The sequence below is a fragment of the Paramisgurnus dabryanus genome, chromosome 16, assembly GCF_030506205.2.
Source record: "Paramisgurnus dabryanus chromosome 16, PD_genome_1.1, whole genome shotgun sequence".
NCBI lineage: Eukaryota > Metazoa > Chordata > Actinopteri > Cypriniformes > Cobitidae > Paramisgurnus > Paramisgurnus dabryanus.
In genome coordinates this window covers 18704884-18717044 of record NC_133352.1, presented here as the reverse complement: position 1 = coordinate 18717044, position 12161 = coordinate 18704884, and the positions used below count along the sequence as shown (strand labels likewise).

General features: G+C 37.9%; 2 protein-coding genes across 2 annotated transcripts in view; one reads left to right on the top strand and one right to left on the bottom strand.

Annotated features, from left to right (window-relative positions):
• The window catches only part of asah1a (N-acylsphingosine amidohydrolase (acid ceramidase) 1a), a 189895-nt gene that overhangs the window by 39826 nt on the left and 137908 nt on the right, over window positions 1-12161 (bottom strand). The gene's annotated exons all lie outside the window — the stretch shown is intronic.
• The window catches only part of fat1b (FAT atypical cadherin 1b), a 49451-nt gene that overhangs the window by 21494 nt on the left and 15796 nt on the right, over window positions 1-12161 (top strand). The window contains exons 8-13 of the mRNA XM_065271761.2: window positions 122-261; window positions 2442-2717; window positions 2814-3024; window positions 4960-9018; window positions 10896-11092; window positions 11161-11314. Of these exons, the coding sequence (XP_065127833.1) occupies window positions 122-261; window positions 2442-2717; window positions 2814-3024; window positions 4960-9018; window positions 10896-11092; window positions 11161-11314 (5037 nt within the window). The remainder of the gene's footprint in view (window positions 1-121; window positions 262-2441; window positions 2718-2813; window positions 3025-4959; window positions 9019-10895; window positions 11093-11160; window positions 11315-12161) is intronic.

Sequence of the window (12161 nt, the reverse complement as noted above, 5' to 3'; positions counted from 1 at the left end):
ATCTGTATTCTGTACAATTTATTGTTTTCTTTTTTTACTGATGCAAATGCAAAACTTTCTTTTGTAGTTAGGGTTACAACCTTTAATGTTGTGCTGCTGTTGTCTGTATTGGTACTAACAGGTGGAAATTCTGACAGCCGGTTCGACATGGAGAGGTCAAGTGGCACAATCATCATCGCCGGTGCTCTAGATGCTAAACGCCAGTCAAATTACCACCTCACTATTGAAGCAACAGATGGAACAAGATCCATCAGCACTCAGGTGCTTGTCTTTAATGGCACTCACAAAGAAATTGCCCATGAATTTATAAAATTGGATCGGCTGGATAATGGACAGAGAGATAACAGAACGATGCACATTCTTTGACAATATTGTGTACACATGTGACAGGATAATAGTTTTGTTGCTTAGATGCTTGATATTACATCCATTATGTCACACAATGAACGTCCGATTCAAATTTACTATAGCAAAAGTGCTATTTTGCCTTTATGAAAAATAAAGCTTTTAAATTATTTTATCATCTTTCATTATATTTATCTTCAATCTTAAATTTCACAAAAAAACTAAACTATGTGGAATGTGCTATGGCACCTGGCATCTAAAGTTAAGCTCTCTGCTGTCTTTCTGATGCACAGCTTTCCTTTGTCCTTTTGTCATGGTGTGAACATACTTATCCTTGGGCGATACCTGTGTGTATCAGCCAGGCAAGCCAGCCTTATCAGGTCACAGTGTGAGACTCATCTATCAGTGTGGGCAGACCTACAGGCAAAGAGTGATGTGAGAGGGGGTAATGTTTTAAAGAGAGCTCTGTTTCAGCCCTCAGCTTGACTCTCTTTTTGCATTATTTGTGCCTTTTGGGATTTTGCACCCAGTACAGTTTGTCAGATCCTAATGGGCTTCATACTCAGGTGCAGTTTCTGGGTTTGTGTGGATAACAGCTGACTATAATTTTGTGTCTACGGTCGAACAATTAGAGGGTATTTTTACTTTTTTGTCGCTTTAGTAAGAATGCATCTTCCCCAAAGTGTAAATATTATTACAATGCACTAAAACTGTAGATATGACATATACAAGTCAAGTTATTTTAAAGTATTAATCTAAGTATTAAAGGGCACCTATTATGCAAAATCCACTTTTACAAGGTGTTTGGACATACATGTGTTTTGGGAGTGTGTGAACACAACCACCCTACAATGAAAAAAATCCACCCTCTCCTTTTTTAATTCCCAGTCTCATTAGACATGCTGTTTTGATACTCTTGTTAATGTGATGTCACACTGATAAAGCCCCACCCACAGCCACTGACTGACTGACTGACTGACTACATTCCCATCATTTTCACCCTCAGCGAGTTGTACGCTGTCTGCCATATCTCAATATTGCCTCAGACTAAGAATCTAATTTATTTTAACTAAAAGCGCTCAATGTCTCTTTTGATAATGGAGTGAGGAGCAGTAGCTCATTTGCATTTAAAGGACAAGTTTGGTATTTTACACTTAAAGCCCTGTTTTCAGATTGTTTATGATGAAATAGAACGGTTTTGACTGAAATTTGGACATATGATGCTGGCCTGAGAATTTTCGGGTGTTAATTGTATCATCTCCCACCTCTATAATGGCTGTATAGGTGCACAGGAACAATCCTTCCGAAAATGCATTAAACTTTCGTATACAAAGACGTGAAACTCACCGAGTGGTCAGTGGTGTTCACTGATATGCTCACACAAAAATCGCTGCAAAAGATGCTTTACAACAGGTGTTTTAGCAGTTGTTGTAAACGTGTGGACCTATTTTTCCAAACGCCTCACATCCGTATATTCTTCCGTTGAGAGCTTGAATAATAAACACTCCAGCCCAGTTGGTGGCGATAATCCGCCTTTGCCAATTGCAAGAATAGAAACAACGTTCCCGGCGCGGAGTAATACCGTACCTCACAGCACATCTAATACAAGTCAATGGAGTTGGACAAAAACTATGATAAAACCTGTTGGAAAGCATCTTTTGCAGCGATTTTTGTGTGAGCATATCAGTGAACACCACTGACCACGTGAGTTTCACGTCTTTGTAAATGAAAGTTTAATGCATTTTAGGAAGGATTGTTCCTGTGCACCTACAGTATACAGCCATTATAGAGGTGGGAGGTAATACAATAAACACCCGAAAATTCTCGGGCCAGCATCATATGTCCAAATTTCAGTCAAAATCGTTCTATTTCATCATAAACAATCTGAAAACAGCGCTTTAAGTGTAAAATACCGAACTTGTCCTTTAAAGGTACATACAAGAAAACACTGAAACTTCACAGACACACCACACATGAGACTTATGTTACATCTTGTAAAATGGGCATAATAGGTGCCCTTTAAATAATCTAAATAATCTACTTGTTTATAATGCAGTTATTAATGACTAAATTTAACTGTGTGCTTTGTTAAACAGGTCATAATACAAGTTATTAACACAAATGAACATCGACCTCAGTTTGGCCAAAACCGATACGAGATAAATATTCCGGAGGAAACCCAGCCTGGGATGAAAATATTGGAAATAAATGCAACAGACGGAGATGAAAATAATAAATTGTATTACACACTGTTGAGCAGCACAGACCTGATTAGCCTAAAGAAGTTTCGTCTTGACCCTGAAACAGGCTTTTTGTACACTGCTGAACAGCTGGACCGTGAAACCATGCACAAGCATATCCTCACTGTTATGGTAAGGCCATCTATGATAATTTCTTCCACTGGGAACAGTTACAAACAAAAACATAAAACACAAATTAACAGTTGGTTTTATATTGCATTATTTCAGGTAAGCGATCAAGGTTTCCCTGTGAAAAGCAATTTTGTGAAAGTGATCATCAATATTGAGGACAATAATGACAATCCACCGCAGTTCACGAGCCCTCAGTACACGGCTCGTGTGCTGGAGACCGCTGCGATTGGTTCGTCTGTGTTACAGGTCACGGCTTTGGACAAAGACAAGGGGCTAAATGCTGAAATCCTCTACAGCTTAGATTCAGGTACAGCTCAGCTCTGTTGACATTCAGACCTGATTTTTCAGGTGTTTAACCAGTGCGCCTGGTTTTGATTGGTTGATCAGCATTTTAATTGGTTTGAACCACAAAACATGTGATGGTCTGAAGGGGTTAAAGAGTCATTAAAGAAGGATTATTGTTAATGAGAAGAACTGAGGAGCTCAGATTCAAAAGCAGCTAAACTCCACTTCCCTTGAAAATTAGATAGTTATATTAACCAAATTCTTTTAGCACATATTATATGTTCATCAGATACCTTAACTTCAAATCCACTTAATCCTCAGGCCATTCAGATATACTGGTATGTTTGTAGAATCGTTGATTTTTCACCAAAATCTTTAAAGTGCACAGAAGATGAATTTGATGAACGATGGGAAGTGAAATGACCGTGTTTCACAGACGGACTTGGGTCCTTTGTGGTAAGTACTTGGACCTGAATATAACATGAATGTGGCAGTGACAACGATCACAACACCTCCTAAAGTGTGCGCCCCGTTTCTTCATTATTTGCAATGTTTATAAGTGTGTCTTTAGTGACTTTGCAGCTGTTCGCAATGAAGTGGATAATTCAAGTGGAGATTTTTGCCCAAAAAGCTTGTATGCACTTGGAGGATTTTGCAGTGAAAGACAGTGAATTTTTTAAAATACTTAGACCAATGAAATGACTAAAGTGACATTTTGTGAAAATAAGACATTTCAGTTACTGACTAATAACCTTTTCATTGCCATTAAAATGAAATTACTGAACCTAAACATACAGTAACTTTTACTCCTACTCATTTACATGAAAACATGTCAGACTCACTTAGAGGGTTTTGCATTTAAAGGATAATTCCGGTATTTAACACTTTGAGTCTCATTTCTGGTTTGTTTTGGATGAACTACAGTGATGGACAAAGACATTTTGACAATGGGTCGTGTCTTGACTTTTTGACTCGTTTAGAAGCGTCTCTTGACTGCTTCAGAATGGAAGTCAATGACCATGCACAAACATGTCATTAAAACAACACTTAACGTTCATTTTCAAAACTGTACTACTCACCGAGTGGTTTGTGGTGTTCGTTGATGATTAAAAACAAGTTGTGTAGCGAAATACAATTTCTGTTGTGTTTTATTTGGCATTTTGTAAAATTCCATTGACTTCTCTTGGAAGACTCATTGCTCGCTGATATATCACTCCGTCGCCGGGAAACAGAAAAGGGTCTGTTTACATGTGGTTGTAGTTTTTTCGCTCAGTTTCTCTGAGAAGAATTTTTTCCCATATTTGATGGCTCAGTGACCAGCTTTAGGTTTGAAGTGGAGCTCGGTTGTGACTGTCTATACACTAGACACCGAGCGTACTTGTATGGCAAAGTGGTTGTCGCCATCAAGTGGTCGGGAGTGTGCTAACGCTTCAAACTCAACTATAGAGCGGAAGGATATACGCGGTTGTGAGGTATCTGAAAAAATTGTTCCACTATAGCAAATAACACGGATTGAAATCATACATTGCGCCAATATATTTGTTTTTAATCATCAACGAACACCACGAACCACTCGGTGAGTAGTACAGTTTTGAAAATGAATATTAAGTGTTGTTTTAATGACATGTTTGTGCATAGTCTTCCATTCTGAAGCAGTCAAGAGACGCTTCTAAACGAGTCAAAGTCAAGACACGACCCACTGTCAAAATTTCTGTGTCCATCACTGTAGTTCATCCAAAACAAACCAGAAATGAGACTCAAAGTGTTAAATACCGGAATTATCCTTTAAACTCTTCAGTTATTATTAATGAGATGCTTTACCTACAGTACATAATGCACAAATCACTATCATGCCATTTGTCGATGTACTCCATAATCAACATAAGTTTTGCATCATATCACTACTGTGTAATCTTTATCTCTAATTTTCTAAGTGTATCTCTCTTTGATGTTGTAGGAAATCATGGAAACTCCTTCAGCATCGATCAGACTTCAGGCATTGTTGCAGTGGCAGTTAAACTTGATCATGAATACAGAGATCAGTATGTGCTACAAATAAAAGCATCGGATATCGGAGAACCTCCACTCAGTGCGGTTACAGTTGTCCAGATCACGGTCACCATCTCAGATAACACCAGGCCAAAGTTTCCCTTCAATGTAATATCAGCAGAAGTCAGTGAATCTGTCCCAGTTGGCAGTTTTGTAACTTTGGTGTCAGCTTCCAGCCAATCAACAATCTTTTATCAAATTAAAGAAGGAAATGTGAACGGTGCATTTGTCATGAATCCAAACTATGGCACTATCGTCACAAGAGAAAAGCTGGACTATGAAACCCTTTCGTCATATACCCTCATCGTACAAGGTACAGACATGGCTGGAATGTCAAGCAGCGTCACAGTAAACATTTTGTTAAAAGATGAAAATGACAACTCTCCTGTTTTTACTCAGTTTGAGTTTACTGGCTTCATAAGCGAATCTGCCACTGTTGGCAGTGTGGTTCTGACCTCTCAGAATGCTCCACTTGTAGTTCTTGCAACAGATGCCGATAAGCATATAAATGCCAGACTTGTCTATGAGATAATTGAGCCATTTGCTCACAACTATTTTTCTATCGATTCTGAAACCGGAGCTATTACAACTCTCAGCAGCCTGGATTATGAGCAAAGAAAGATGTTTAACTTCAGAGTACAGGTCCATGACACTGGCACACCACGATTATTTGCAAAGAACAATGCCAACGTGACTATTCATGTTATTAATGTTAATGACTGTGCTCCAAAATTCAGTCAGGAGTTATACGAAATGACAATTGTCCTTCCTACCTACAAAGGGGTTAAAGTTATAACCTTAAGCGCTACCGATGAGGACTCTTTGCTCTACACCATACTACGTTTTGCTCTTGTAGATGGCAACATAGGAAACAAATTCCTACTTGATCCAAATGCAGGTGATATTTTTGTGCAAAATGCTACACAGCTGCGTAGCAGGTACAGGCTGACGGTTCAGGTCTCCGATGGACTCTTTACTGGATCTGCAATTGTGAAACTCACCGTTAAAGCAGACAGAGATAAACAACTGAGGTTCACTCAGGAAATGTTCACTGCCTATGTGCAGGAAAGCTCAACGCAAAGGAAAACCCTAGCAATCCTCCCTGTAGTTGGAAGCAGAATCAACGAGCCGTTGTTTTTTTCCATCCTCAACCCTGACGTCAGATTCGAAATAGGAGGCACATCCGGAGTCCTCTTTTCCACGGGTGTCCCGTTCGATCGCGAGGAGCAGGATTTGTTTGACATTTTTGTGGAAGTAACCAAAGAGCAAAGGTTGAACGGAACTGCCCAAGTGCTTGTTAGGGTGCACGTTGAGGATGTGAACGATAACTCTCCTGTCTTTGTAGACCAGCCCTACAGCGCCATTGTTCAGATTGGCAAAGCAGTAGGTACAGTTTTTAAGAAGGTGACAGCCGTGGACAAAGATATTGGCAGAAATGCACAAGTTTCATACTATTTGAAAGGACACAGTAAATATTTTCAAGTAAACTCCTCTGGACAAATATCCCTTAAAAGACCTCTTGAACTAGAAAGCATTGGCAAGTTTGTTATTAACATCACTGCACAAGATGGAGGTGATCCACCACTGATCTCAAATGCAGAGGTCGTCATTTCAGTGGTCAACAAAGCCGTTCCAATGTTTGAAAGACCTTTTTATAAGATTGAAATCCCAGAAAATGTGCAAATACATACTTCTATACTTCAGGTTGTGGCTAATGAGACTGAAGGACCTTGTACAGTCTACATCATCTCTGGGGGAGACCCATTTCATCAGTTCTCTATTAATTTTAATTCAGGACTTATTGAAGTCATTCAAGCATTGGATTATGAGTCTCATCCGGCGTACCGATTAACCATCCAAGCAACAGACTGTCTAACTGGAACTCACTCTGATGTTTTTGTAGACGTTATATTGAAAGATGTGAACGACAACACACCCAAATTTGAAGCAGCAATATATGACATCAGCATCTCTGAATCTGTTGTGATTGGAACTTCTGTGTTACGAGTGCTAGCGACGGACTCGGACACAGAAAGCAATGCATTATTGTTTTATCAGATGTATGAAAAAGATGGAAGCATCTCAGATCATTTTAGAATAGATGAAGAGAGTGGAGTGATTCAGACTGCTGGGCCGTTGGACTACGAAACCCGATCACAGCATGATTTGATCGTAAAAGCTGTTGACAGCGGAGCATTTCAGCTTTCTTCTGAGGTTCTGGTGGTGATATATATAACTGATATTAATGACAACCCACCTGTATTTACCCAAGAGCTTTATAATGCCACCATACGAGAAATTTCTTTTCCAGGTCAATTTGTGACCTGTGTAAAAGCATATGATGTTGACAGCCTTGCTAACGGCCAACTTAAATACTCTATTATGTCTGGAAACGACGATAATGTCTTTGACATTGATGCGACGACTGGAGAAATTGCGATTGCAAGCATTAGCCGACAATCTGGTGAGTCCGTCTATAGCTTAATTGTGTCAGTGACTGATGGTGTTTTCAGACATAATACTGAGGTTAAAATCTATGTAATGGGTGAGAATAACCACAACCCATCATTTACTCAAGATGAGTATCTTATAGAGCTCACAGAAAACTCTCCAGTTGGTACATTGGTAATGCAAGTCGAAGCCTTTGACAAAGACCCAGGAATATATGGTCAATTGACATTCTTCATTGTAAATGATATTGCCAGGGATACATTTACTGTCAATGCCGATGGGCAGATTTACACAAAAGAGAGCTTAGACCGAGAAATGCTGAAAGAGAAAATGATGTACATCAGTTTGATGGCTAAAGATGGTGGTGGCAGATTAGGCTTTTGCACAGTTGTTGTAATTCTATCTGACATAAATGACAGTTCACCAAAGTTCCTGCTTTCAGAATATAAAGTTACCGTGCCAGCAGATGTTCATAAAGGTACAACAGTCATCACAGTATCTGCAGTAGATGAAGATGAAGGTAGCAATGCTTATATAATTTATATTATCGATTCCGATATTGGGCCCTTTGAAATTCACCCACTTACCGGTGCCATTGTCACAAAGGAAAGTCTAATTGGTCTGGAAAATGGCCTGTATTCTTTTTTCGTTAAAGCTAAAGATTCTGGAGATCCACCAAAGCAATCTATTACTCCTGTTTCAATAAGAATTATTCCCCCTGAAACGTCAAGCCCAAAATTTATTGAACCATTACGTTGGCTGGAACTTTCTGAAGACCTGCCTGTTGGAACTGAGATTGATATCTTCCAAGCCAAGGATGAGCCCACTGTGATCTATAGCCTTGTCGGGGGAAACACCCTAGAGAGTAACAAAGATGACGTCTTCACCATCGACAGCAACACTGGAAGGCTTAGACTCACAAAAAGACTTGATTATGAAGCTACCAAATTGTATCAACTCTCAGTGCAGTTGCAAAACTTTAAGGAAAGCATGGAAACAGTCTCATTGATAAATGTGAACATCCATCTTAAAGATGTTAATGATAACAGACCACAGTTTGAGTCTATTAAGTACCGGTCGTATATTGCCGAAAACCTACCAGAAGGGACATCTGTCGTCCAGGTCAAGGCAACTGATCTGGATTCTTGGCTGAACGGATGGGTCACATATAGACTGCATGAAAACCAGGAGAGTCCTGAGGTTTTGGAGATGTTTGCAGTGGACAGTGAGGCAGGCTGGATAACTACACTTAAAGAGGTAGATAGGGAAAAAAGAGAAAGATACAGGATCACAGTGGTGGCCACAGACAGAGCCCATGATCGGCAAATTACAGGCACTACTGTGGTAGAAGTGACAGTTGTGGACATAAATGACAACCCTCCATTATTTACTGAAGCTGTATTTGAAGGCACTGTGAGAGAAGATCAATCCATACCAGACACAGTTGTCTCCATTCTAAGCTCAGTTGACTCTGACAGTGAGGAGGTTAACAGGAGGTTCAGCTGCTTTATCACAGGTACGCTTTCTATGCTACGGTATTGACATTCACTTCAAAATGAAATTCTGTTGCACGTTGCCATACAATGAAAAGCAGATGGTGACCAGAGGCTGTCAACCCAAAGAAAGAAAAATCAAAGATGAGATATCAGTTCTTCTTAATAGAATTCAGTGACATTTAAAAGAGAACAAACATACACTTTTTGCTTTATTTTCAATTTAACAAACCAAGCTCAGATTTGGCAAATCTGCAATCAAAAGGGTGAATATTATTGAAGAATATGAACTTTATTGAAAATTATTAAACATGTCTTATCATGCTTGCCCAAATCCAGATTATGTTACTTACAGTATATATTCCTATTATACTATAATTTTGCAGCTCTATACTTTTAATGCATTTGAACAATTTTCTCATTTGTTTCTATTTAATTTCTACTTAGCAATTTTAGAAGGAACATCTAAAACTAAGTTGATACTTACATAAAACACAACTGAAAACTCCATCACATTTTCTGGGCTATGAAAGAGCAAACTCTGAACAATAAAATTTTACACTAAGTGCAGACAGTGTAAGATACTATTAACACAAAGTAAAAATATATAGAGATTTTCTATTTACAGTGACAACATTTTCTTGGCAATATGCCTTTTACAGTTGTTGAAAATAAGTTTTGAAAAAAAAAATGGATGCTTCACTATTGGGTGAATAAAAGTTGTCACTACACTGACCCCTAAGCATACCCAGTTAATACTTTTATTCTTAATACACACTCGATATGCACGTTATTTTCACATTTCAAACATTTTCTTAATTTTTATTGAAAATAAATGCCTTGTCGATGTGATATGTGATAGATAAAGAAGGGAGAAGAGCGAGGGCGGCTAAAAGCAGATTTGAACCAAAGACATTACGTCAAAAGCCAGTCCCACAAGCCACACTGTAAAAAGTGAAAAGTTGGTTCAAATAAATGTATTTAACTGGTAACACCTAAAATATTTAAGTTTATTCAGTGAAATTTTAAGAACTTTTTTTACCAATTAAAGTAATTTCAACCAACTTTTCACTTTTTACAGTGCATACGCTCTACTGCCTGCCTGAAACCATTTGATTTCCATGCATCTTTAACTATAAAATACATTTCCCAAAAAGGGATATTATTTGCACTTAGTGTAAATAGACACTTCGTAAAATTTTCTTCTGGGAAAGCCAAGCATGGCCCTACCCCCAAAACCTATACATGTGAGCTTTGGTTTGGCTTGCATTTAAGATTTCTTTCAGCTATTTGGGGTTAGGAAGAACCAATAAATATAATAACCAAATATTTTTCTTTAAACATGAAGCAATGTAATTGTCCACGTTTGTGTACAACAGCTTCCAGGTACATTATGGTGCAAACAACAAATGTGATCTCCATGTATGTGGACACACCAGGTCTTAGGAGGTTAAACATCATGCTTTAAATTATGTGATTAAAGAATTATGTAATAAATTTGTGCAAAAAAAATTTCAGGTGAACTTTCCCTGTAAAAAAATGTATTAGCCTTTTAAAAATGAGAGTTTAAGGTGTGCGTTAACCTTTAGAAAGCCAGCAAATAAATTACAGTGCTAATTTCACATGCTCAATTGCTGAATTATAACTTATGAATAATCTATGATATGCATATAAGTATTCTGTATTAGTCTGATGCTGATTAGATACCCAGAGCATCTTGTGACCGGTCTCAGTTTCATTACATTAGCTGATTAGTATCTTGTATGCAGCTAGAAATATGAATTCCCAAGCTGTTTAAAATGACTTCAAAAGCATGATGATTGGACTGCTAATATGCTTATTAAATATGCTCATATATCTGACAAGGCCAAGTAAATTATTGCGTTTTTAATGTATTCAGGTGGAGACTCACAGGGCCTGTTTGATCTGAAGTATACAGATGGTGTTTGGGCAGTTGTTGTCAAGAAAACCCTGGACAGGGAGGAGAGAGATTTCTATCTTTTAAACATTACGGCCACTGATGGTACCTTTGTGACAAAGGCTGCCGTCGAGATCACTGTTCTCGATGCAAATGACAACAGTCCTGTTTTTGAGAAGGTAAAAATGCATGTATTCATCAGGCCCTATAGTATTATTTTCAATGTGTAAATTATTTTGTTTTACAGAATTTGTATGTCGAAACTGTTTCTGAGGACGTGCCTGCCGGACAACAAATTCTTCAAGTCTCTGCCACTGACGCAGATATTGAGTCAAATGCAGACATCACATACCAGCTGAGCAGCAATGGAGCTGAATCATTTACAATTGATTCTAAAACAGGTGCAATAGATGAACAAAGAAATCTATTACAATTTATTGTATGCTTTTATCTATTTGGGCAATGGGCAAAAACTTTAGCAAGATCACTGATTGTGGGATTCAAACATCTACTCTTTTTGTTACAAGTCCAGATCTTTAAGCACTACAACATCTCCTTTTGGACATTATATTATTAATGTTATGTGAATAGAGCTTTTACAAGTTGTTTTATAAAGCATACTGTTTTAACCCTTATGTGTTGTTGGGGCCATTTTTGGCCATTTTTGCAATTTTTTTGTCTTAATTTGGCCACAACTTTCTCTGTGTTTCAGCAAATGGAATGATTTTTGGTGACAAATCTTATATTTACACATATTTTAAGAAAATGCTTTGAAATTTTTCAAAAACTTAACAATATACCGTGGGCAAATTTACTACCCTTACGTGTTGTTAGCGGCCAAAAAAGGCCACTAAATTAAACTGCTGTAAAAATTTATCGGATTAAATTTTTTTCACATTTTTTTTGCATAAATCTGTTAATCAACCTCAGTACTGATCAAAACTACCAAATGTTTGCAAAAATTCCATGATTTTAACTCTTTCATTGCCAAGTTTATAAGTAGTGTCACTGATTTGGGGAAAAAAAACACAAAATGACAGATTTTCAATATAAAACGTGACTGTGGACTGGATTTTCTTTTACCTTTTTTACAGTCTTGGGCATGCCAAAGATTGGTAAAAACATTGGCTTTGATGCATTTTTAGTTTTTGTGCAGCATCAGATTAAATTTTTTTCTCCCTCATTTATTGTTTGTGGCCATTTTTTCCCCATTGACTTCCATTATAACAACATTTTTTGATTGCTGAG